Below are 25,422 nucleotides of genomic sequence, written 5' to 3'. Positions count from 1 at the left end.
GCGTCCAAGTTTGTCCCCTGTCGTCATTGCAAATGTAGTATGCACGGCGCACACACCCCCTTGTCCTTTCGCGACCATCCTCCCTTCGTTAGCGCCACCGACCAAGGCCTCGCTGCCTTTTTTCACCTAGACACACCCTCCACTACTGCCGCTATGGTGTGTTTCTGTGCCTTCTCGTAGTCCCGGCCTCTACCGTCTTCTCCGCATCTTCACTTGCCTTTGCCCTGCACCACGCTTGTCAGGCGCAATTAATCGCGCAGTCTCGAAACTTGCAAGTTATCTGCTCGGTGACGCCTCCGTCTTCCGCCCTCCGCCTGCAGTGTCTGGTACTGTACCTCCCACCCCCCGAGGAGCCTCTCACCTGAGCCCTGTACTGACGCCTTGGACCTACTAAGCGCGCATCCCATCCTACCATAAACCCCGCGACTCTTCTCATCAAGCCACCGACACACGCGACTCGACCATTTTCTGACTCTCTGCTACGAACCCGCCATTTCTTGCTGTTGCTGTTACTGTTACCGTGACACCCACCATGACGCGAAGAATAGTATACGGCGCGGGGCTCGCCTTTACCTTGGCCTGTGAGACTGCCATCACGCCCTAATATCTTAACGTAGAGACTGACTCCATGTAGGCACCGTCATGACGATTGCGAGCATCTCCATGCCCCGATGGGTCAGCTTCAGCCCCAACGGCGAGCGCGAATACTCATACGGCCTCCACAGTCGCTGCTCTGCCGTCACAGGCACCTGCGTTCCTTTTCCCAAATCGAGCGACTGCTCCAAAGATCCATCCTTTTGCAACATGTGGAGGACAGTCGGCTTCCTGACCTCCTTCGGCGTCGTCGTTGAGCTATGCGCCATCGTTTCCTTCATTGTCATCATCTCAGGTGGTGTGCAGCGTAGGGCCGCTGGTTGGCAGGTTGCCGTGGGCGTGCTGTCCTTCAGTGCAATTGTGCAGTGCGCCGCCATGGCCATAGTGGTACGTCTACCGGCACCTAGTTGCTGCAGGGTCCATCTACGTACGTTGTATGCAATGCTGACCCACACAGTCCTACCTATTCAACAACGACGACCGCTTCTGGAAAGGTTGGCACCTCGACCTTTCGTGGTCTCTATGCACCGCTAGTTGGACCATCCTTATTCTGACTTCGGTCGGCATCGCCGCATCGGCCTTCTACCTGCCAACTGAGGGCGATTACGAGCTCATCCCCGAGGAATACTATGGTCCGCCAGACGATCGGTGAGCGCCACCACACAGAGACATGCATTATTGATGCATCAGAGAATCGTTTTAATTGTGGTATAGGCTTATTTCGCGCATCGCCGCATGGGATAACGGATTCAAGGGTACCGACTCGGGCATGCAATATAGCTATCAGCGGGACCAGGACAGCATGAGTGATGTCGTCAGTATCGCTGCGAGCAGTATTGCACCCAGCTTTCGACGGGAGAGTGATGTCCGGAAGTAAATCAAAAACGCATCTTGGACATCAACTTGTGGCATAGCGGCATGATAACGACGAATACAATTTCTCAGAGTGAAATGTAATATGGAAGGATAGGGTTCAAGGCTTTGGGGGAAGGGAGGGCATCTGTTATTACTTTTGACGTCAATTTGTCTATTAAGCATGTTCTCCGGCATCTGCGTTGCCTTTTAGTTTATACGATACCCGCTACCGTCTAACTACGAGTTGGACAAAATAAACCTTTATTAGCTTATTCTTACACTGAGACTGCATTCCACGTGATGGTCAGAGGTATACTGTACTTGGTAACTTCTACGACATAAGGCTTGGCAGCTCCTGGGTCGAGCTGCCGGCATTAGCGTAGGATCACGCTCTTATCGACGCCAATAGCCATGGATCTGAACCGGGATTAGACTGGCTAGACTCCATAGTTGTTCTAGCCAATCGTCGTTTAGTATACCAATGTACATGGTAGGCCTCAATACGGTAGGCCTCAATATTCCGGGGCCGAAGGCATGCGCCCGCTGAGAAGTCTTGATTGTTTGCTGCACAATGGGAAAACAGCAATCAGTGCCGTCTATTGCTCGCTCGTACTGAAAACTGCCGCTTGTTCAGACAAGCCTTCTAGTGTTGCAATCTGATTGTCCTCACACTTATATCATAAAGAGTACGAGCTCAGTTTTTGATTAAGCTGAATTATCATTTCACCATCAACCTAAGCCAAAAACCCACAAACCCTTGCACCTTTTCGCTATGCCTCCTCTGAGCCTTGAGAAGACACTCTACCTCTTCTACCATATCGTACTGCCTCCGAAGTTGCCCCAAGAGAGCGATTGGAAAGCAGAGTATGAAGACGCCCTGCTTAACACGACAGTAGAAGCCCTCCAGACGTTCGGCGAGACTGTGCAAAACGAACAACCAGAAGTAGCCAGGTATGTACATGGATCTCACTGTATTCCAGCAATCTTTGTCGAAAGTATTCAAATGGATTTCAACCAAACTTCATGTCCAGCATTTACTCAGTATATGCCTTGGAAAGTACCTTCACAAGATCTGAGTCCTCAATGTGAGTGTACCAGCTAACATAAATTCTCATCCTATAGCCAAATAAATCTTGTAGCATCTTCAATCAACAACTTGCGTCCCATTCGCAATAAATCCGGATTCGTCAGCGACTCCCAACTCGCAAAGTTGCTCCATGGCCTGGCCTCCAGTAAGACGTCTGTGACTGTCCCCATCGAGATAAAGGCGCAAAACGCGGCGGTAATCATCAGCAAACAGAAAGCCGGTACCCATGTCCTCTTCGAGGTTTTCGAACTATCACCACCGAACGAGACTGTGATGCAAACCAAAGGTCGACTCAAGCGCTCTTTTCCGACGTTTGCTTGCCATATTCCACTCCAACAGTTCCAGGAAAAAGGTCTGATCAAAGCACTAGCGGAAACAATTGGTAGAATGAGCTGGGAAGAAGCGCCAGGCTTCCAGCCTCAGATCCGCAAGAACAAGAGCGACCACAATGAAATTCGCGACACCACGCACCCAGGCATGATCACTGATTTCCTCATGCACTTTCTCTCAGTCGTTGGCCAGCCGATTGAGGTACAGGGTGTTTGGAAGAACACTCGCGAAGATGTTCTACTGAACCGGGACTTGCTGCCGTGGAGAAGATCTTCCTTGTGGCTTCTTGTTCGCATAACCATGCAGCTTCAGCTCGCTCGCACGTCATCTGGAAATTTGTACAAGGCTATTATGGTTACTCTGTTGGTGAGGCTTCTCGAAAGTATGATGGCGCATTATGAGTCAACAGGTACGTAGAGCTAGTTCGTGTATTCAAGTGCACATCCGAATATCCTGCTAACATATTATGTCAACCTCTAGATTCTGACCTGTTGTACATCATTTCTGCCAAGCTGACCGGCCGGCTTCAGAAGCTGAGGAAGCTGATTCCCGGAAGCTCCTTCGATCTCTACACCAAGTCTGCCCAGACGCTTCTAGAAGAGGCACGATTACGGATGACGGCCAGGATCGACCGCCTTATGAACAGCGTGGACAACGACATCGACATGGCAGTACTTACCAATCTCCAGCCCCGGAACGAGCTTGATATTCATCTCCCACAAATAGATGAGTTCATTGCGAAGATATTTCGTAGGGCACGCCAATCCGACGTATCAGATTTTCAACCTAGTTCAAAATGTCTGGTATATCTGCAGCATGAACTGCCCACCAACTTCAGGGGCGCAGGAGAATACACGTACTTTTACTTGGCGACAGTTGAGAAATGGGTCGAGGATCACCTTTCTTCTTGGGTTGAGCGACGCATCTCCGATGATACAACATGTGAACAGCTACAGCGGCTTCTCAAAGAGTACTTCCAACAGGCGAGTTCGGCATACAGCGCCGCAAGCGATATGCCAAGGAGTCTATCTATCATGTACCTTACCGTCATGGAATTGTGGATTGCATGTGACAAGTGCGCCTGTAACATGTATCCGTTGTTACGCGACTTCAACCCAGAAGTGGAGTTATCCTCTTTCCACTCACTTTCCTTGCCTTTCAAGAGTCAGTTAGAGCGGCTGCTCGACGCTGAGGCTTACGTGGAACGTCGCCGGAATGATGCGAGGGCCGGTTCTCCGTCGCTCTACCGCAAGTTTGGCCATCCATCCTCCTTCGCAGTCAGGTTTTTTGATGGATCTTCAGAACATCATACGTTGCTTTCAAACCTCGAGCAGCGCGCAACGAAGGCACGTCAAGAAAAATGTCTCGAGCTGGCTCAAAAGAAGCAACAGTATCACGAACTTATAGCTGCGTCTGAAAACCGTGACTGCGACTACTGGGAAGTTTGGGACGAGTACCACGGATCAAGCAGCACTGAACATGCACCTGGGTGCAAGAAATGCAGTCTGCTGTCTCAAGCCGAACAACTCCAAATTCATGTTCATGAATGGCCATTCAATTCAAATGAAGCGATCGCAAAAGCAACGGTTTTCGAATTACAAATCCCAAAGGCCTACAGTCACTGGCGCGATGCGACGATGTTCTTACAGGTGGAAGTGTTAGGCTTCGTTCACAACGAGCCCACAGAACCAAGAGCGAAATACGAACTTAACAGACAAGATGGGTTGAGCAGCCTTTGGGACTCGCCGTCCGATCGGCGTATCAACCTTGTTTCTGAGGTCAAACCGCTCACGGGGAGCCACTACCGCATCAAGAAAGACATTGCCTTCTTACAGGAGAGCGACGTTTGTGTTGAAAATGCACTCCGATACCGATACTTCGACAGCTCGCACAACACCTTTATTAACATCCTGAACTCCACTCAACAGGTATCGGAAAGGTGCACATACAAACTTCCGGTTCGTTCATCGCAACTCCAAGCTTACTTACGAACACCCGTCACTCCGAACGACATAACTCCAAATCAGGTGATTGCACGTTTGTCAGATTGCCCCCCGCACTTCTCTTTGGACGAATACAAAGCCTTCGCATCAATTCCGATTGGGTATGGAATCCAATACCAGAACATTCTCGTGCAACTTGCGATGCCAACTGTAGACTTGAACAAGATCGAGACTCAGTGCTTGCTTTTGCAGACGATACACCGCGCAGGCCCACCCAGGGCCATAGGCAACACTATTCCAGAGCGTGCTGCCCACGAGATCCTTACCGGCGAGGCGTTCTGCCGGGCCCTTACGAACAAGATCGAGGCCGCCCTGAGGCGCATAAGCGAAAACTGGGAGACTTGGAGAGCTGTCGCAACTCTTGTGCAGATAACGTTGCGGATACTCAGCATCAATGCCTCCAATAGAATCGCTTCAAGATGCATAGAGCTGCTTGAAGAGGCTCGTCTGATATCGCTGAATTGGTTGACTCGCCTCAAAAAAAGGCTCCCTACAGTGATAGACGACTCGCAACGAAAAGAGCTCTCTGCTAGGCTTACCGAGATTGGCCTCCTGTGTACGAGTACATTCGACACTGATGGGAAATTTCTAGAAGATATGCTTTGTTCCCGCTCTTCCACAGTTTCAGTATTGCTCCAGGCTTCAATCGTGGTACAGGAGAACAAAGATGTCACGTCTTCGGAGCACATGTACCTTCATCGCGCTATGCTGCAGTCATGGAAATTATTGCTTCATCGAGCGTTGCCAGTGCTTGCTAGAAATGTATCTTCTGACAATGTACAAGACGATCTGAGCCAGGCCGTCGCGGCATCGTGGGCAACCTTCCGCCCTACGAGTCGCTGGAGCGTACTTGAAAAGCCTCGGAATCACTGGGTATACGTCAAATGCGGTGTACAAGCTGTCCATCTCAACCTCCTTACAGCTGAGCTACTTGTGAATGGTCGACCACTGTCTCGGCTCCCGGCGCAATACACACAACATCACCAGTATGCTTCACTTTTCGATAAGCTGCCGATCGAGGTGACGTCTACCGATGAGCCAGGCATGGAATTCTCTGCAATGCACCCTTTTCACCCCGATTGGTGTTACAATCTCCACTTCGGAATGGAAGGCTCAGATATGCTTGTCCTAGCTGCTCGAGATGGAACGAAGTTTGATGTTGTACCCTCCCGTGTATTCAAGGGCCAACTTCCTGCGATGTTTGTTGATGACTACTTCCACTGGTATGACCATAATACTGAAGAAGTCGAGTTTCGCCCCTTGGATGATCCCTGGGCTTCTACGAGTGGGCTGTGGCGTTTGAAGAGATATGGAGCTAATTGGCGCCTCGAGAGCGGAGATAGGTGTCTGATTGGCCCATCAAGCAGCACTGGCAGGACAATATCGAACATCTTGTCGCCTTTGGAGCTTCAATCGTACACCCATATCATCTTTGAAAGCTCTTCTGTCATCTGTGTAGAGCTTCCCCGACGACGACTAGGCTTCCGTTATGTGCCCGGAGATTCGAGGATTTACTCCCATCAGTACAAGGGGATGGTCATCGATACAGATCAGCGCATTGGAACCTTGTCTGGACTGGCCACTATACTCATTCTCAAATACGAGCAGGGGGTCGAAAATCGCTTGGCTCTCATACCAGAAGGTGATGTGACATATTCGACCACGAAAATGGGCCATGTCTCCGTTTCGGTCAACTTAGACACGGCCCGGACGACCCACGCGTATCAGGTAGACGAGATACTAGGCCGGATGATAGACAACGGAAGTCTGCAGAGCAAGCTCTTCCTATGCTATCTCCATGCGCTTACTTCTCATTGCCTCCCAGACACGCTGACCGGCCATACCGGGACTGAAGCTGCATTGTCGATCTTACGGTCAGGGGCAGCAGCGTCCTTTGATGTGCTTACCGCGGCCAACATTGCCCTTCTCAAGGCTATTGCTCAATTGACGCCAGCACGGAAGTTCTACCCTCATGATAAAGAGGTCATGCAAGAGGTCCATTGGGACCAAAACCTGCCGTCCATGTCCCAGCACCCCGACTTCCTTACGGCGGTACACGAACTGTTCTCCATATCGAGCAAGACGAAGCTACTACATCCCAATGATACCTATGTTGACTCTCCAAAGCTGGATTTTGTGAATCTCCATCTACTCAAGAGAGATATGATAAGAACATCAAAGTTTCGCGTCGATGGCTTTGGCGCAGAACATTACACCCATGACTTCGATCAACGCTACAAAGTCAGAGCTAAGGTTGTCGACTCGCAACGGGGACCGCGTAGTTCTATTGCTGCTGGACTGATTTTTTGCAACCAGGCTACTCTGCACTCTTCCGTTTCCGCACATAGCCTCCAAAACTCCCTTCGAACGGTCCATCTGCATAATGCCACAGTCCAAGGTCTCAATACACGATTGGATCCGCGCACACTGCGTTATGATGCTTCGTGGCTCGAGAAGCCATCTTCCTTCCTCCCTGACATGTGGTGCAACCTGCACTTAATGCTTTCAACAACGCCCGATCGTCTCAACAAATTCGATCTTATGATATGGCTGTCAACCGCCGCATTTGCGGAATCTGCAGATATGGACGTCATTCAAGCCTTGGCCGCATTCTACAATTGTCGTGACCTAGCATCAATCGAGATTCCTTCGGCCCCTAGCTTTAATTTGGCAAAAGGGGATTATCCTACTTTATCCGCGGTTCAGGACCTCGTGCGGATTTATCAACCTTACGAAGCTTGCCCTGAGTCTGATCTACCACGGCTGCCCGGGGAGCCGAATGGGCAACGGAACAAGAGAAGGAGAAAAGCTTTTGAGACGAATCGGGGCAAGGCCGCTAGGACCTTCGCAAGCGCACTTTATGGCCAGTGGCCCTGTGAGGTACCGACAACACCACGCACGGAGTTTGCGGAGACGTACCTGGATACCGGGAAGGCTATGCCTCGGGTTCGTCGTATGTTCAAAAGCTGGTACGATAATCGTTGCTTTTATCAGTATCTTCAGAACGTCTCGGATACACTAGCACGACAGATCGTCGACTGCGTGGGGACCAAAGACATTCACGTCGTCGACGTTCAGGAACATTCTGGAGAAATCAATGAGTTCTCTTTCTACGGCATTAAAGACGTTTTCAAATTAGAAGCTACCGACTCGTGCTTGCCGATGTCGCCGCCACCGCTCCAGATACCCACAGAGGAGCAAACCATGGACGAAGGTAGCCATCAAGCCAGAACGCGGCTCATGTCGCTATTCCAAAAGCTCAGAGTTAATGCAAAGTCTTCCCGCGAGAAGGAATACATCTCAGAGCTAGATAGAAGTTGCAAATCACTTGCACTTCAGGAAACAAGGTTCCAAATCAGTGCGGATATATCGAAACGCGACCTCCTCGTGCTCCTAGAGAGATACCTAGAGGATCGCCGGCGATTATTCGATGATATGACCTCCCTCCTACAAAGATTCGTTCAATCAGGCGACGAGTTTGCGGCTAAAATATGCCAGTCGCCTCGCATCTGCCCAATTTTCTGGCTTCGTCAATTAAACAGAGATTGCTTCGATATGCTGACTGAGAACTGGAAACAAGTAGTCATTAGATACGGTCTTGCCGTGACGGAGCTTCATCGCGCCCGGAGACTTCTGGCACTCTCTTCTCATCCACAAGAGTTTGCAGAAGAGTTGCGCAATCGCGGGCATCAAAATTGGGACCCAATGGAGTTTCCTGAAACCTTGCTGCTAGAAGCTGAGAGTGGTCTATTGGTCCGCGAGGTGCAGGAAGAAATCGCGAAACAAATGAGATGTCCACCAAACTATGCAAACTCCGTTATGCAGCTCAATATGGGAGAGGGAAAATCCTCCGTCATCGTTCAGATCATTGCGGCATTCCTGGCTCAGGGCGACTTGTAAGTGACCGTATCTCCATTGGATATCTTCAATCATACTAACTGTTAGCGAAAAAAGACTTGTCAGAGTCATTGTTGCAAAGTCGCAGTCACGACAGATGTTTCAAATGCTGGTCTCGAAGCTAGGGGGACTGCTCAACAGGCGAATCTATCATATGCCATTTTCCAGGGCCCTGAAACTCAGCTCCTCGGAAGCTGATGCTATTGGTGAGATTTACCAAGAATGCAGGGCTAATCGCGGCATTCTGCTCGTCCAAACTGAGCATATCTTGTCCTTCAAGCTTATGGGCATCGAATGCCTTCTCAATGGACAGGCTGACGTAGGAAAGTCACTGCTGCGAACTCAGCGTTTCTTTGACACATATTCCCGAGACATTGTCGATGAGAGTGATGAGAATTTCAGTGTCAAATTTGAGCTGGTTTACACAATGGGTGAGTAGACAACGACTGCCATTTCCACCTTCCGCTTTGTCTACCGGAAAGACTCATCAGTATGAGCTTACCGAGGTGTGGTGTTCTATATTTACAACATCTTGAGATCTCGCGCTGACCTATATCTAGGTACCCAGTTGCCAATACAACTCAGCCCAGAGAGGTGGACCATAATTCACTCAGTCCTGGGATTGGTAACCAGATACGCTGCTGATGTCAAGAAGATGTTTCCCTCTTCGATCGAGTTCGACAACCGGGTGTCAGGATATCCGCGTACGCGTATTCTCCGTGGCGATGCAGAAGAGAAGCTACTAGACCTGATCTCCGAACACATATGTGAGGTCGGCATCTCGGGTCTTCTTTCCATAGCGCGGCAGCCTCCCGAGATAAGGCAGACCATCCTACGCTACATCCGCCAATCCACTCTCGCTCAAGCGGATGTTGACGAAGTTGAAACGGGGCCTTTCTTCACAGAAGGTAACAAAGTGCCACTACTCCTCCTGCGAGGTCTCATTGCGGGCGGGGTACTTAGCTTTACTCTCAAGTCCAAGCGATGGAGGGTAAATTATGGCCTCGACCCCAGCCGTAAACCGAAAACACAGTTAGCTGTGCCATATCGCTCCAAAGACAGTCCCTCTCCCCGGTCCGAATTCAGTCACCCGGATGTGGTAATTACTCTCACATCACTCACCTATTACTATGGCGGTCTGAATGATCAGGATCTCTTTGACACATTTGCACACCTGGAGAAGTCCGATCAATCAGACGTTGAATATGAAATCTGGGTCCGCTCAGCAGGAGCTCTTCCTGAGGCCTTCCAGCATCTCACTGGAATCAATATCAAAGACCGCCATCAGTGCACGACTGAGATCTTCCCATTGCTTCGATATTCGAAAGGTGCTATCGACTACTTTCTCTCTCATATCGTTTTCCCTAAAGCGATGAAGGAATTCCCATCCAAGCTCTCGGCCTCCGGCTGGGACCTTGGTGCCATCAAATCCCATCCCACGACTGGTTTCAGTGGCACGAACGACTCACGTCAGGTACTTCCGCTCAGCGTCCGTTATCTTGACTCGGAAAAGCAGAACCACACCAATGCGCTGGTGTTGGCTTATCTTTTGCAAGACGAGAACTCCGTCAAACTACTACCGCCGCAGACAGATGCAGAACGTCTGTTGAAGATAGTCGACACGATGGAACTGCCCAATCGGGTTATCCTTGATGCTGGTGCACAAATATTGGAGCTCAGTAACCTCCAGGTGGCAGAAACGTGGCTTCGCATAAGCAATACAACCGTCACCAAGGCAAAAGCAGTAATATTTTTCAACGATAACGAAGAACTCTCGGTACTTGATCACAACAACTGCGTCGAGTTGCTGCAAACATCGCCATTTTCGAAGCATCTGGATGAATGCCTTGTGTATCTCGACCAGGCCCACACCCGGGGAACGGATTTGAAGTTGCCTACGGATTACCGAGCTGCTGTAACTTTAGGCGCAAATTTGACCAAAGACACGCTAGTGCAAGCATGCATGCGAATGCGAAAGCTAGGAAAGGGCCAGTCGGTCGTCTTTTGCATCCCGGAAGAAATCCAGACGAAGATTTTGGAGTGCACCTCAAAGTCGTACAGTACAGAGATAGAAGTCTCCGATCTTCTAGCTTGGGCCATCACAGAGACGTGGGCAGACATGCGTCGGAATATGTCTTTGTGGGCTACTCAGGGTCGCCGCTACGAGGTCCACAAGGATTACCTGAATGGAGAGGAAACGACTATAGAGCAGGCGAAGAAGTTTCTTGAGCCGGAAGCTCAAAGCCTTGAAGATCGCTATCGACCTCGTCTGCGCAGTCGATTTGATGAGATGAAGGACTGGGACACCACCAACAGTGCCATCCAGGAGATCCTGAAGCGGTATCGCGCCTTTGAGGCAGTATCTCTAGATGCAGCCACGCTTCAAGAAGAGCAAGAGAGAGAGCTCTCTCCAGAGATCGAGGAAGAGCGACAGGTTCAGAGACCTGCACCGATGGAAGCTGAGAAGCACAAACTATATCCCGACCTTGTCAAGCTGGTGAACACGGGCATACTCTCGGCAAAATCACCCGCATTCATACCCGCGTTTCAGGCTCTGAAGTCGACGAGTGCTGCAACGCATTTCGACCTTGCACAATTCCCAAATGGCCTCCTCGTGACAGCGGACTTCATGCGCACCGTCAAACGCCCAAGGGGGGTCATGTCAGATTCCTATGTCTCGGACTCATATCTCAGACCTGTGCAATGGATTCTCTCAGTTGTGACGGAAGATGAGCCCTCCGCTAATCCATGTCTGATCATCCTCAGCCCCTTCGAAGCTGAACAACTCGTTTCGAGAATAAAAAAGTCGGACCTGGTGACGCTGCATCTTTACTCGCCGCGTCACACTCAGAGCTATAACCCCCTCGACACACTTGACCTGTATTGCGTCGGCCGTCAGTTCTCAGCAAACACCCCAAGCCTCCTCCGAAGTCAGATCGCCCAGCTCAATCTCTTCGCTGGCCAACTTTACTTCAAATCTCACACAGAGTACGTTGAGTTATGTAGATACTTGGGTCTAGCGTGGGAAGCCCCCAAGGAGGGAGAAGAACTGCAGGTCGATGGGTTCATCGTACCACTTGCTGGTGTTTGGGGCTTAAACAAGAGTCCGGTAAGGTTCTTGAGGGATTACGTGAAGACGAGACGAGAAGGTGAGGGTCTGGAGAAGACGCACTTGGGTAAAGTGCTTGAGGGTGGTTTGTTGGAGAAGCGCGAAATTGATAGTGAGTAGATTAGGTATGCCTTGTTCGTGATTTCCATTTTGTAGCCTTAATACTGTTCATCATAGACGAAAATGAAGTAGCCATTTGTCTTGCTCCTTAGCATAGTTTCTCCGTAAGAAATCCACCAAAATACTTGCTAATCTTCTCGCTCCCATCCAACCAGGTACTTGTGCCAACTTTCAAATCTGGTCTTGCAACTACGACTGCACCTCTCGCGTGATTGACAGCAAACCAATAATGTGCATCCTCATCAGGCGCCCTGTCATCGTAGATGATCGTCGCTCTCTTCTTGAGCTGCTCAAGCGCCGGATCACCATCGAGAAGTGCGTCAGCCTCTCACGGTAGCGCTTTAGTGACGAGCAGTATGTTGAAACGTTGACTTCCCCCAAAGCGCCCATAGAAACCCACAGAAGCGAAAGCATTTTTAGCGAAACGGATGAGGTGGGCACGCACGACCGTTTGCATATCTGATACGAAAACAAGGATGTGGAAGCGGGCGACGCCGAGCATGGCATCGTAGAGGTAGCCACTAGATGCGAGGCCGAAACAAACACGGGGATTGGGCACGCGGACCTCATTGCGCAGACTCGTAAGTAGTGTGATGCCTTTGTTGGTGGAAGAGGGACTGTCCGGCGGGCATATTGCAGACTCAACGATGGGATCTTCGACACCAAGCAGGAAGTGTTGGTTGCGACCGAAGAAGGAATGCAGAAAGCGCTTGTCTGCTTCGGTGGTACCATCTAGAACTGGAAGATCTTCCTGGTGAACTTCCAGCTCTTCTCCAAGGCCGCGGAGTTGGGCAAGTGGCTGGTTCATGTTGCAGATAAAGCGGAGATAAACACCTGAGATGCGGATGACGCGGATGGCGAACAGTCGCCGCTCGGAATCGTACGTGGGAAGGAGTATCCCTGGGCGAGCTGCACCTTGGATGCTGAGCCCAAGTTTCCAGCTCAGGTTTGCGGCATCGTATATGGAGGAGTTTAGACCGAATGCGCCGAGCACACTGTGCACGTGACTAGGCAAAATTAGCACAAATATGACCGAGGGATATATGATGGACCTACACTGCGTCTCCACCAATATGAATTCTCTGGTCTGGGGTGGAGAAGGCGCGGGCTACTCGCTCGTTGACTATGAAACTGTCAGTCAGTATCAAAAGCAATGGTCGTCAGAAGGAACACTCACCTCTCCACACTGCGAACCAACTCATCGCAGAAGCAAACTCAACTTTCCATGGTGCCATGATCTTATTGAGTTGTTCAAGAACTTCATCCGCAGTGATACCATGATCATCAATGCGAGTTGCTCCAACGTCGCTAGAATTCCGTCTCCCATTGCGCTTTTTAGAGAGCTGTCTAGCTTTGTCTCCTGTGATTTGAGTGTAGAATCTTTTCCCCAGAACATTAGCATCTGCTCACGATGACCCGACTTCCCTTATCAACTTACCGTGTATACCCATCTTCACGCGGAATGATGATAATTCCGCCATGCTCCTCGCTGATGATTATGCTTTTTGAAAGTCAGCCCCAATCTCTTTCAACGACTGATGGAGAACCACGTGCCAGAATCCCAGGATATATGGGAAGTCCGTTTTGAACTGACAGTCCATGATTGCCCGATAGCAATCCGTAGTCAATCCATCAAACGGAATTCCCATCATCTCCCTCGTCGCGCTCGCCGCTCCATCAGCCCCAACAAGGTACTTCGCTCGAACATTCTCCGTGGTCCCCGTTTGAATATCGCGCAACGTAACGGAAACCGGCCGAGCAGCCATATCTTGCTCAGTCGTTTTCTGCACATGAATACCCTCTGCTACAACGCCCCGTTCGACAAGCACATCATGTCTGCGCAGATTCCTGATGTAAATCTTTTCAATCTGGCCCTGCGTGATGATGTGGCTGCCGCGATAGCGCGAGTCGCACGGCATGGCGTCGTGGACGAGCTTAACCCCGTTGCGGAAGAGGACGGTGGAGCTCAATAGTGGACCTTCTTCGGTAAATTCAGAAGAGAGGCCCCATGCGTGAAGGTGTTCAACGGCACGTGGCTGGAGGCCATCTGCGCGTCCTGTGAGGGTCAGTGTCTCGGCTTTGTCTGCTTTGCTTAGTGGTTGCATTGACGGGTGGTGAGAATAGCACACCTACGATTCTGAAGGTAAGACCCATTCGAGCGAGACAGATGGCGACTTCGAGGCCGAAGGGGCCGGCTGTGGTTTGTGAGCGGGTGTTCCAATTGTGTTGTGATTTAGTGCTTACCTTCACATATGAGGACGTCTACTTCTTCAGGATATTTTCGTTCTTGATGTGTGAGATCATTGGGCAACTCGTTCGCGTTGTGAATCCCATTACTTTTTCTGTTCAACACTCCGCTGTCTCCTTCTCGCCCGGTTCCATGGTCCCATCATACAAGGCCGGCCACCCAGGCAGCTCATCGACCCCCATAGCCGTGCCCATCTTGGTTGTGCGTCTCAAATCCTGGTCAGTTGGCACATAGTGCGCCCTTGGTCCCTCCTCATCATCCACATAATACTTCTCGTCTGCCCATACAGGTGGTGAATCCGTGGCTACGTGCTCCTTGAAGTCTCGTGCCCACGTAAACGGTGGTTGGTTTCGCGCCATTTTTGCTGGATTGGATGTGAGGATGAATGATTCCGGAGGTGCCCACAATTATGTTTGGGTTTCGGCAATGTTGGACGGAAGCGTCGCATACATGGCCGAGGAAGTCGGGAGCGCGTTGGTGGGATGTTGCTACCTGCACATTTCTATCGCTCCTTCTCATATACGACGGAACATATCAGGGCATCAACCAGGGGGGGTTCCGGAATTTGTATGCCGAATTTGGTAAAATACCGTCTTCTCTTCCTCAGAATATTGGCCATACGCAGTCAACCTTATACGATGAGACACGGTATATTGTGTATCCTTTAGAGCCTAGTCGACGGTTTTATCCAGAAAGGGTGGGGTAGAATTGCTTTTCATTCGCTAGCTGAGTGTATGTCATGCCAGTGGCTTACACAACCCCGCGAGTTACAAACTTGTTGAATTGCCAAAACAAGCACAGGTTATTGTACTCTACCCCAGACTTAAGAAACCTGTACCCATCATAATAACTGCGATTACTACATACTAGGAACTCAGCTTCATACAGGACCGCGTAAGAAACATGCGGCTGGCGTAGCATAAGTTTGGGGTGAGTATATTGCATACCGCTACATCAGCTACACACGTCCTGTGAAGCCGTTGTACTCAATTCCTGGCTTGACAGCTCTACAACCTGCCTCATTCGCAGAATGCATGATATAATAGCACAGTACCATGTGTACCGGTCGCTCGTGTATGAATCGGCCTTGCGTCTCAACGTGCTGGGCCTGTTAGGCATGAAGCCGCCTCTAGTACAGACGTTGCCACCCGTGGAAGAAATGGGGCGCGGATGGGGATAGGCAATTTGATCGCGGGGCCTCTGATGGCGCGGAATGGGGGCTGATTTACCTATCTGAAGGTGTTTTGTGGATGTACCATGGCCGTGAATAGCGAGCGGACTACTAGCGTGAAGCTGGATGGGTGGGGCTGGAAGCGTGTCTAGTTCAAGCAGGAAACAACGAGACACCCCACCCTACCCTTCGCTCTCTACCGGTACACTTCGGTACCCGACACGTTGGCAAGAGATGGATTTCACGGGGTTGGATGCACTGTAAAGAAACCCCCGGGTCGTGATATTTTGCATGTGGCAGCAGAAGAAGGCCAGTCTCATGGGAGCAATAAGATGTTCAGATCACACCGTCACTACCTCCTCACGTCTCTAGGAATCATGTCGCAGCTGTCTTAAGATCAAGATTTATGTTTGTATCATGTTCATACTAATTACCGCCAGGCTCAACGGTAGTAATATCTCGCCCACGCACCCGTCACGCTCAAGCCTTGGGCTTCATCTCCTCGGTGGTCCTCCAAGCCTCCACGTACACAGCCATATTGGGCACGAAATCAACCTTTTTGGGCACCCATCCCAGCACCAGCTTCGCACGGCTGGAGTCATTATTGGCAACCAGGCTCAACGCCTCCAAGAAGGGGTTGCCGTGGGTACCCTCATACTTAAGCTCCGCCTCGACACCCAGGGCCGCCTTGGCTGCCTCGAGCATGTCGACGATGGACAGATTCTCTGTTACGAGGTCGAACACGGGCCAGGATCCCAGCTGGCCATGAATGAGGCTAAGAGTGCTCAGGTACGCCACAGCCAAGTCTTCGACGTGCACAACACCCGTTCGTGCACCCTTATCTGCAGGGATCTTGATGGCGTCACGTGAACCACTCTGGGCGGCCGCTAGCAAAGGGTCCCACCACGTACTAAACACCCAGGAGCTGCGGCCGTAGATGGTAGCCGGACGAAGGATGGCAACATCGAGAACGTCGCGAGCGGCCAAGATGGCTTGCTCATGAGCGGGACGCCAAGCGACAGCCGTAGCGGACTTGCCAGGCGAGAGCGAAGTGCCTGGGGGCGTCTGTTGTCTGATTAGCCATGGCTGGGCGTAACAGATAGCGAGAGGAGACATGTACGTACCAGGTCGCTGAGACGACGCGACGGCGAACCATGGATCCACACCCCCGAAGTGTAGAGAAAGGCGAGCTTGGGGCCGACGGCATTGTCCTTGGCAAGAGCTTCTGCGCGCGCCGTTGCTGCTGAAATGATGGCTTTCAGCACATCCGCTCCCTGCTCGTATGCCGACGAAGCGTCGATGACGGCGTCAATGTGGTACGCGTCTATGGCCTTGACAAGCGTCTGCGGGTCACCGAGATCGACCGTCTCAACAGGCGTCACTTCGTTGGCGCGGAGCTGTATGGCCTTGGCGGCGGAGCGGGCCGTCCCCCACACAGCATAGTTGCCCGAGCGGAGGAGTGCCTGGGCAATGGCCGTGCCGAGATATCCAGAGCCGCCGAGGATAAGAACGTTGGGCATGATTACGTGGTGATTGTACTTTGGTTTGCTGAGAGGCGGGTTTGGTCTAGTTATAGCCGTTGCTTCGTTGTATTTATTCCCCCCAGCTGAGGTACTGCAGCGCGCCTCATTGAAGAAGGACCCGGACCAGAAGAGTGTCGTGCGACTTCGCCCTTTCTCACGCTCCGCCCAGAGCTTGCTTACTTATCGGCCCATTTGTCAGCGCGGAACGGTCCGCGAGGCTTCTTTCATCTCTTGCAGAATGACACTCGAACCCGCGACCACATCAGCATGCCTATGGCCTGCGTCAACGTCTCGGGCTCGGCGTCTTCCACGGTGATAGTGACGTTCCGCTAGTTCAGATTCGGGATATGGTTGTGGCTGCACCAGCGTATCTCCGCCCGTCTCGCCTATAAGCATATCTCCGCCCATTTCGCCTGCCAACGTAACTCCGTCCATCTCCGCCTGCCAGCGCTTCTCCAACATTCACACTACTCCACAGCCCGCCAACCATGTACGTATCGGGAATGGCAAGTATGCTGAACAGTGGATCCTCTTCAACGCCATCCATGTCAGTCCCAGCCCACGTCAAGGCTTGGTCGGCTGTCACCACTATCATTTCACCTTCGATTTGTGCGGTTTGCGGCGTGCGCTCCCGGAGATAGGACTCTCGGAGATAGTCCTACTGACGAGGCCGTCGGACGAGAACCGTACGTCTAAGCACTTTCAGTCCAGCTCAACTCCCCGTCCTGGATACCTTACCGGTTCTGGACATAATATCAGTAATACTCTAACAGTTCCAACATTTCATCTAAAAGAGCTCACTACTGAACACATCATTTTCTGCTAAATTGTAACAGATTAGTAAGAGAGAATGGTTATTGAGATTGAAGTTATTAGGGGTATACTAAAGACAATTGATATTCAGATCCAGACCATCAAGATCTACCTAGCCTTCAAAACGCTGTCAAGTATGTTGTATCTCTTGACCCAACTTCTCGCACGCTTCCCGTAGATGTACATTGGAATCGTCGCCAACGTCACAGCGATGGTGGTTCCACCAATAATGAAGAACGTGTCTCGTACTCCCTGCACCGCAATCCAGTCGTTTGCGTAGAATGTCAAACCAAAAGCGAACTACATGAGATAATCGGATTAGTACATTTTCTCTCATCAAGCACTTCTATGCACATACCATGTTCTTAATAAAGTTCATGATAGCAAAGGCTTCTGCACTCTGCTCACGATGACAGTCCGAGACGTAAGTTACCACAGCGGTGGTACCAAGCTGTACGCCAAGGTTGATCAGGCCCATACACACAATAACGGGGATCGGCCAAGGGTCCCTGTTATGAAGCGACTGACCCCATGCGAAGAAGCCGGTAGCCGTGAAAATGAGGTAAGTTATCATGACCGGGAGGCGGAACTCAGGTTCTTGTGGCGTTGTCAGCTGGTTCAGAACACACCTACAGACTGAAAAGGCCGGCGGGAAACTTACCAAAAGTACCATTGTTACGTCTTGACATTAGCTTTGCTACGCCATCGATAATTGGCCCGGCTACCAGAGTGGCCAGCAGTGATGCTACAAACGATGAAACATTCGTTGCGCCAACCGCACTGACAGAGAAACTGTATGGCGGAGCGGAGAAGATTTGCGAAAGCGTGATGGAGATCAAGACGAGCCAGGAGATACAAATAGTGAATAGTAGCGTGGCCCAAATGACTACGGGACTTGCAATCACCACAAACGGGCGCAGTAGGGTTCGCCAGAAGGATACGTGGTCCCAATAGCCGGACCAGGGCATGAGCGTCTTGATATATGGGTCGCGAGGTTCCGATGAGGTGGAATAGCGTGATGGGCCGTCTTCAATATGCTCCACAGATTTTTCCTTCTCCATTGCATCGGTATCCAGGGTTCGGGCACTCGTGTCGATGTTGATGACGTTGTGGCGGTGGAAGGCTGATTCCGGCATGAAGAGAATGATGAGTAGGAGCATGAGCACGAAAGCGCCACCCATTGCGTGCATGGCAATTCGGTAAGATCCGTACTGTATGATGGATCCGGCTAGATATGTCAGTTTTTGAACACTCAGGGTTCAGGGGTAATTTACCAATTGGGCTGGCTAGGTTCTGTGAGAAATATTAGTAAAGCGTCCAGTTTGCAGGCAATCGGGAACTTACAATTCCTCCTAGAACGCCAAGATTGAAAATTGCCATGCGAAATCCTCGTTCATGTACATGCCAGATATCTCCAACAGAAGCTGGTATCAGTGCTTCAAACGGCGCTAAACACATGTCAGTATGCATGCTAACCCAGGTCCATCGCACATAGCACATACCCATGCAGAAGCCCTGAATAGCCCTCGCCGCAGCCAACGAAACAAAACTCTTCGATTCCGCAGCCCAAAAGCTCGACACTGCTAGACCCAGCGTGGTCACGAGATAAATCGGTCGCTTTCCGACTTTGACTGCGAGAGTATTGCAAACAAGACTGCCCACCGAGATAGCAACAATGCAAGATCCATTGCATCCTAGCAAGATGCTGGGTTAGCCGATCATTATCATGGAGTTTTGTATCGCACTCACCAAGTGTGAATCTCTGCAACGGGACGTTGAACTGCTCGGCCAAGGGTACAAAAGCCGGTGTCAGTAGCGGGCCCACGGCTGTCAACAAATCAGAGTCAGCTTCTCGATACGGGCGTTCAGATGCCAGTTGACTTTACCTCCTACACAGCCACACCCGTAGGCAATGACAACGGTGAACTATATTGAATCAGCATACTTTGTCCCATCAAGTTCTGTGGGGTATGAGGGAGAATTGCCATTTCCTTCTGCCATCTTGGCCAGTTATACGGATCGTTGGGTGAATCAGAGGGTTGCGGTACAAGTACAATCTTCCCCGTGGGATCATGCTTGAGCAATCCGCGATCAATGTCCGTAGAAACCTCTAAATCAACACGACCCAGTTCGCTCAAGGGGGCGGTTCCTGGTACATGTTCGAGTTTGTTGTCCTGGAGAATTCCTAGAGGCATTGCTGTTGAGGTCGATCCTCAGGCGGTAGATTGTAGTAGCGATGTGTAGGCGGAAATGAATTCTACTCAAGAGAAGGAGTGGATGATTATGTAGATGATGTATCTCTCAAATGTCTCAGAGAAGTGGACACTATAATGTGGGGGGGGGGGATTTGCATCATGAGTGTCACGGCAGTTGCTATAGCACGAGGAAGCGAGTAAGTCGCCTTGTTTTATGCGTGCGGGGGAAGGATGCGGGTGCGGGGATTAGGTTCATGGGGTTGGTCAGTTAGGATCCGCAACCTTGACTCGAACATGGCTAGTTTGCGTCGGATTCATGTCGCCGATGGACACATGGATAATATTCCCCTTGTTGGATGTAAACCATTGGAGGAGAACATGAAGGATATGTAGCGGCTCTGTCTGCAGAAGGGGTTTGCAAACTCGTGTACCAGTATCGCGAATGCAAAGACCAGGGAGCGCAAAATGCCCGGAGGTGGTTGATACAATGAGAATGAAATGTCCAAGATAATCATACTCGCCTGCGAGATGCCGATTACCCGAGGCGATTCCCGTCGTATCACCAAGTCAAACCTGGGATTCCCTGATGAATACCGGGGTGTGTCTCCACTATAGCGGCTATCTTCGCCGCAACAATAACGCCTATTTTCACTTCCCCACGCCAGCACCGTCGTATATCCTCTCTAGCTCATCACAGACTGCATCAGTGACTTCTTTTGTCGATGCTTTCCCCCCTAGATCGCGCGTTGAAATTCCGCGCTCTGTGATCGTTTCGACGCTCTCCATCAATTTCTTCGCAGCTTCTTCTTCGCCTAGCCATGCTAGCATCTCAGATGCTGTCCAGAAGGTTCCTACTGGGTTTGCAATGCCTTTTCCGGTAATATCAAATGCTGAACCATGGATTGGTTCGAACATGGACGGATTCTTGCGAGTGGGATCGACTAGCAGTTGGCAGTGTGAGTGAAGGCATTGTTTGAGGGTGGCTAGAACTTACGGTTGCTGGTGGGAGCGATACCAATGGAGCCAGCCAAGGCAGCCGCAAGATCAGACAATATGTCCGCGTGCTGGCCAAGTCAGTGGGTTACATACTCACCTAGGAATCTTGTTACTCACCAAGTTCGTCGCCACAATGGTATCCAACGACTTGGGGTCCAGCACCATTCTACATGTCATAGCGTCCACGAGCATCTTGTCGTTCTTCACATCAGGAAAGTCCTTAGCCACCTCAGCAGCAATCTCATCCCACATAACCATGCCGTTGCGTTGCGCATTACTTTTAGTAACAATTGTGATGTGCTTTCTTAGCCTCCGTTGTGCTGTTTCAAACGCGAAGCGGATCAGCCGTTCCACACCATGGCGTGTGAAGATGGATACTTCAGTCGCAGTTTCCCATGGCTGACCTCGGTGGGATCGACCTCCCTGGCCAGCATACTCACCTTCGGAGTTCTCGCGCACAATAACCCAGTCCAAGTCGCCGTGCTCAGCGTTGCGCAAAGGCGAAGACGTTCCACGGAAGATTTTTGTGGGACGGACGTTGGCATACTGTTGGAAGGTTTGACAGATAGCTAGTCGTAAGCCCCAAAGAGAGATATGATCCGGTACGTCTGTGTAGCATATCAGCGATCTGTCTAAAAGTCCGTGTTTTTTTTAGGAAATGGGTGTCATAGCGTACCTGGCGCGCCAACGGCACCAAAGAGAATTGCATCGTGCTTTTTGAGTTGCTCCAACCCACCATCCGGAATATACTGTCCATTTTTCTTGTATGTTTCAGAACTCCAGTCATATTCCTCGAATTGTAGCTTGAAAGTGCCATCCAATTGAGCCAACTTTTTCAATACCTCGACACCTGCGTTAATGACCTCCGGACCGATACCATCGGCTCCCATTGTCGCGATAGAGTGCGTGCGAATCGTTGTGTTTGGCGACATTGTAAATCAATAGCCAATTCAGATATATGTTCCTAGGTAGGGTAATGCGCTGCAAGAAGACTTGTGTCTTGGTCTGGAAACTATGACACTTCTAAGCAAAATCAGATATTGATCGGACTTAGAATTACCAGCCCAACTCATGAAGGTTGTCGGCTATTGATCTTGCCACTGGTGTGCTCTATTGGGGTAAGTGCGGGGGAGATTGCGGAGAAACAATTGCCGATACTCAAACATTACTCCCGCCCAACATCACCTGCTCCGGAAGCCTTCCTCTGTGTATATAGTGAAATACACTTTGAATTCGATTATCAGAACACCATCCTCGACTTAAGTTTACAAGTGTTTCTCTCAAGCAAGTGGAAAGCAGGCATCAGATCTTCGTCATGGAGCCCGAGCGGGAGACGCATCGACTGGCAGGTGAATCGATCGACAGCGGATAATTACCGGAACACTTGTTGTCATGGAAGTCAGTATTCTTCATCTGCGAATGCTAGCAGAAGCCAGTAGAACACTAGTGTAGGTTTTTGTCCTGATTCCCTTAAGCAATCCTATGTTGCATTCTACGTACTCGCAGCAAGTACAACGATACGTCAACTTGAAGAGAAACTATCTCTACTAAGCAGGACAGGAAAGAATAAACACAGAGGAACCATGGAGACCCTCAAAGCCATCATCCCAACCACACAATATCATTTGACCCCTTTTAATTGCTTCGGCGTGTCATGGCATCAATTCTTGCCAACGTAGTTGCGGATACCTCACAACAGCCGGCGCTGTCAGTCGAAGAGCCTGTCTGACTGCGTAGACGACGCTCCCGCTTTGGCGCTTCCACCTTTTGATAGTCGTTTTCGATCGCTCGGTACTTGTGGCCATAGTTCCGCCATCGCATTTGACATGCGATCAATACGACTGGCAATACACTGATGAGCTCACCGAGACCAGCGTACTGCGGTGAGATTCTGAAACTGCTTCCGAGCACGACGAAAACTCCGGCCGCCAGTGAGATTGCAAAAAGGTTGTACAAGGCCGACCATACGAAATTGATCACGATACGACGGTAGGCGGCCTTGGAAATGTCGAGCAAGAGTAGGATGTCGTGGAGGCGCGTCGTCATTAGGACGACATCGGCGGCGCTTTTCGCAATGTCCGACCCTTGGTTGACATGCACACCGACATTCGCTTGTTTCAGCGCAACCGAGTCATTCGTGCCATCCCCAACAAACATAACGACCTTCCCTCGGTCTTGCAGATCTTTTATGTAGTTCATCTTGCCCTGGGGTTTACAGCCTGCCTTTGTGTTCTGTCGTTGAATGTATAGGGCGCCTGCCATGTCAGCTACGGCGCTTTCGTTGTCGCCACTCAGTAAGTGCACTTGTATGCCGCGTGCGTGTAGCTCTTTTATTACCATTTCTGCCCCAGGGCGAGTACGGTCCATGAGCTCAAAGCTGACACGAAGATCTCCGCCAATCGTACAATGGCACGCAGTGTTGACTTCTCGCCCAGTTTCGTTGATGTTTAACCATCCAGCATTTCCGACGCGTATCTCGGCCCCTGTATCAACGCAGATGCCTTTGACTCCTTCACCTGGAATGCTGATGATATCGCTGACTGGAAGAGACCCAAAGTCTTGATTGAAGAGCATGTCTCGTTCGAGATGACGCCGAATCCCCTCAGACACCGGATGCTTGATGTCCTTCAATAGACACATCAATAGGCCTTTTGTGCGAGAGTTATCAACGGCGCGGTATTTCGGGATACCAATAACCTCCAACTTCGCACAAGTAACGGTTCCAGTCTTGTCGAAGATGACATCTGTAACGTTACGGGCAATCTCGAGTTTTTGAGGATCCCTGAAGATAATCCCGTGACGGGCTGCCACACCGCCGGCTATAAGAATAACCATGGGTACCGCAAGACCGATCGCGCATGGGCAGGACACGATGAGAGTGGCGATAGCATACGGGATTGCTTTCAATGCCGCATTTCCCCAGGGCTTGTGCTTGATATATACTCCGACGAGCATCCAGGTGAGGAATACGGTGAGTCCAAGTATGGCTATTGCAGGTACAAACCAGGACGCGATACGATCGGCAAGCGCTTGCGCTTTTGGCTTCGTCAATACCGCGTCCTCGACCATAGCTGCAATCTCATGCACTGAGTTCTCATGCGGTAGTCTAGTGAGTCTGACGACAAGAAGACCCTCTCCATTGTTGGTGCCGGCAAAAACCTCGGATTCCAAGCCCTTCGCTCTCGGCTCAAACTCGCCAGTAATCATTGACTCGTCGACATTGGAGCCTCCATACAAGACGATGCCATCGGTGACAATCCTGGTATGTGGGGGGACTGTGAAGACATCACCATACTGCAAAAGCCGGGCATCGATTCTGGTTGTCTTGACATTTGCCCACGTCGCGTATAGATGACCAGGGTCTTCGACGACTAGAGCTTCATCAATTTGGAGTGAACGGAACGAGACAGACTTGGCCGCCCGAAACCGCGCGAACTCGTTGATAACACGACCGAGCAAGATGAGCGTGACTAGCAAGGTGGAAGCTTCGAAGAATGATTGCGTTTGCATAGTACTGCCCCTTCTTCTGAGGGCGTACGATAGGACGCTATAAACGTACGCTATCGTGGTACTGATGGCAACCAGAAAGTCCATTTCGAGCACCCGAGAATGATAGAGAGATCGAAAGGCGCTTGGAACAAATTCCTTGAAGGCGATGAGCTGTACCAGCGATGCAAGCGCTAGGGAGGCGTGGGCGTAACTGTTGTTATTGGTAACAGCTGTAAACTGTACCAACGCTGTAAAAGATAGGGTGGGGGGTGTGTAATTCATGATAGGCGTCCATGCAAACACTAAGACTGGTATAGTAAGAACACATGCGGGAATAAACCACATCAAGGCTCGTTTTGTTTGCTTCGCTCCAGCCTTAGCCGCCGGGTCGGTGCTCAATGGTGCCAGTTCCAAGTCTGGGTCGTATCTCTTGTAATGCTGATACACAGTCCGCGCCCCAATTTGAGCCGCATCATAATGTATCTTTGTAGGTGGTATTCGGATTTTTGCAATTCCACGCTTTCCCTGTTCAGCGAAGGGCTCGTCATGGTCTATTCCTATTGTCGTATGGGTCTCCGAAGCTGGAGATTGCCTGGGAATCGTACGACTACGTCCGCTCAGCAATTGCAGTGGGCGCCAGGATGCTCTTTCCGGTGCTTCGATTCGAAGGACACCTGGTATTTGATCTGCACAATTCAACCGCCGGGGGTCACTAATGATAAACTCAAGTACCTGGCCGTCGGACGCGACTTGTCGTTCGAAGTGATATCCGGTGCTCATTTCCAGTTTCTTGATGATATCGCTGACAGAACAGCGATTGGTGTCCAAGTCGAGCTCGACGCGGGCTAGAACAGGGTTCACTTGGTGGTTTCTGATGGCGGGTATTCGGCCAATAATTCGTGACAAACCCCCTTCACAGCACCCGCACTTGAAGCCATCGATACGTAAGACAACCCGCTCAAAGTTAGGGGGGCCAAGTTCCGGGTCGTCAT

At 50.7% G+C, this 25,422-nt stretch overlaps 9 protein-coding genes across 9 annotated transcripts; 2 read left to right on the top strand and 7 right to left on the bottom strand.

The window, feature by feature from the left end:
* Positions 1 to 532: 532 nt before the first annotated feature.
* On the top strand, positions 533 to 1,471 carry PtrM4_020120 (L-HGMIC-fpl domain containing protein; the record flags this gene model as incomplete). The annotated part of the gene is made up of 4 exons (XM_001931869.2): positions 533 to 581; positions 635 to 981; positions 1,052 to 1,242; positions 1,309 to 1,471. 4 exons carry the CDS (start codon positions 533 to 535, stop codon positions 1,469 to 1,471), a joined length of 750 nt encoding a protein of 249 aa, XP_001931904.1.
* Positions 1,472 to 2,221: 750 nt separating this feature from the next.
* PtrM4_020110 (DUF3638 multi-domain protein) lies at positions 2,222 to 11,995 on the top strand (the record flags this gene model as incomplete). Its single annotated transcript, XM_066103387.1, has 5 exons — positions 2,222 to 2,400; positions 2,572 to 3,275; positions 3,347 to 8,765; positions 8,815 to 9,197; positions 9,327 to 11,995. 5 exons carry the CDS (start codon positions 2,222 to 2,224, stop codon positions 11,993 to 11,995), a joined length of 9,354 nt encoding a protein of 3,117 aa, XP_065965589.1.
* Positions 11,996 to 12,323: 328 nt separating this feature from the next.
* On the bottom strand, positions 12,324 to 13,230 carry PtrM4_020100 (UbiH, 2-polyprenyl-6-methoxyphenol hydroxylase and related FAD-dependent oxidoreductase; the record flags this gene model as incomplete). The annotated part of the gene is made up of 3 exons (XM_001931867.2): positions 12,324 to 13,002; positions 13,052 to 13,118; positions 13,173 to 13,230. The coding sequence occupies 3 exons, from the start codon at positions 13,228 to 13,230 to the stop codon at positions 12,324 to 12,326; spliced, it is 804 nt and encodes a 267-aa protein (XP_001931902.2).
* Positions 13,231 to 13,491: 261 nt separating this feature from the next.
* PtrM4_020090 (UbiH, 2-polyprenyl-6-methoxyphenol hydroxylase and related FAD-dependent oxidoreductase) lies at positions 13,492 to 14,100 on the bottom strand (the record flags this gene model as incomplete). Its single annotated transcript, XM_066103386.1, has 1 exon — positions 13,492 to 14,100. The coding sequence occupies one exon, from the start codon at positions 14,098 to 14,100 to the stop codon at positions 13,492 to 13,494; it is 609 nt and encodes a 202-aa protein (XP_065965588.1).
* A 241-nt stretch (positions 14,101 to 14,341) lies between these two features.
* PtrM4_020080 (uncharacterized protein) lies at positions 14,342 to 14,602 on the bottom strand (the record flags this gene model as incomplete). The annotated part of the gene is made up of 1 exon (XM_066103385.1): positions 14,342 to 14,602. The coding sequence occupies one exon, from the start codon at positions 14,600 to 14,602 to the stop codon at positions 14,342 to 14,344; it is 261 nt and encodes an 86-aa protein (XP_065965587.1).
* Positions 14,603 to 15,894: 1,292 nt separating this feature from the next.
* PtrM4_020070 (NAD dependent epimerase-dehydratase family protein) lies at positions 15,895 to 16,934 on the bottom strand (the record flags this gene model as incomplete). Its single annotated transcript, XM_001931866.1, has 2 exons — positions 15,895 to 16,479; positions 16,539 to 16,934. 2 exons carry the CDS (start codon positions 16,932 to 16,934, stop codon positions 15,895 to 15,897), a joined length of 981 nt encoding a protein of 326 aa, XP_001931901.1.
* A 924-nt stretch (positions 16,935 to 17,858) lies between these two features.
* On the bottom strand, positions 17,859 to 19,945 carry PtrM4_020060 (MFS transporter; the record flags this gene model as incomplete). Its single annotated transcript, XM_066103384.1, has 9 exons — positions 17,859 to 18,050; positions 18,109 to 18,347; positions 18,412 to 18,978; positions 19,025 to 19,043; positions 19,095 to 19,198; positions 19,253 to 19,444; positions 19,500 to 19,577; positions 19,637 to 19,676; positions 19,736 to 19,945. 9 exons carry the CDS (start codon positions 19,943 to 19,945, stop codon positions 17,859 to 17,861), a joined length of 1,641 nt encoding a protein of 546 aa, XP_065965586.1.
* A 648-nt stretch (positions 19,946 to 20,593) lies between these two features.
* On the bottom strand, positions 20,594 to 21,831 carry PtrM4_020050 (LeuB, Isocitrate-isopropylmalate dehydrogenase; the record flags this gene model as incomplete). The annotated part of the gene is made up of 4 exons (XM_001931864.2): positions 20,594 to 20,886; positions 20,940 to 21,009; positions 21,059 to 21,549; positions 21,618 to 21,831. The coding sequence occupies 4 exons, from the start codon at positions 21,829 to 21,831 to the stop codon at positions 20,594 to 20,596; spliced, it is 1,068 nt and encodes a 355-aa protein (XP_001931899.2).
* A 745-nt stretch (positions 21,832 to 22,576) lies between these two features.
* Positions 22,577 to 24,712, bottom strand: PtrM4_020040 (ZntA, Cation transport ATPase; the record flags this gene model as incomplete). The annotated part of the gene is made up of 1 exon (XM_001931863.2): positions 22,577 to 24,712. The coding sequence occupies one exon, from the start codon at positions 24,710 to 24,712 to the stop codon at positions 22,577 to 22,579; it is 2,136 nt and encodes a 711-aa protein (XP_001931898.2).
* Between the last annotated feature and the right edge of the window lie 710 nt (positions 24,713 to 25,422).

This window comes from Pyrenophora tritici-repentis, chromosome 1, assembly GCF_003171515.1.
Source record: "Pyrenophora tritici-repentis strain M4 chromosome 1, whole genome shotgun sequence".
Classification (NCBI taxonomy): Eukaryota; Fungi; Ascomycota; class Dothideomycetes; order Pleosporales; family Pleosporaceae; genus Pyrenophora; species Pyrenophora tritici-repentis.
This window is presented reverse-complemented; position numbering and strand designations above follow the sequence as displayed.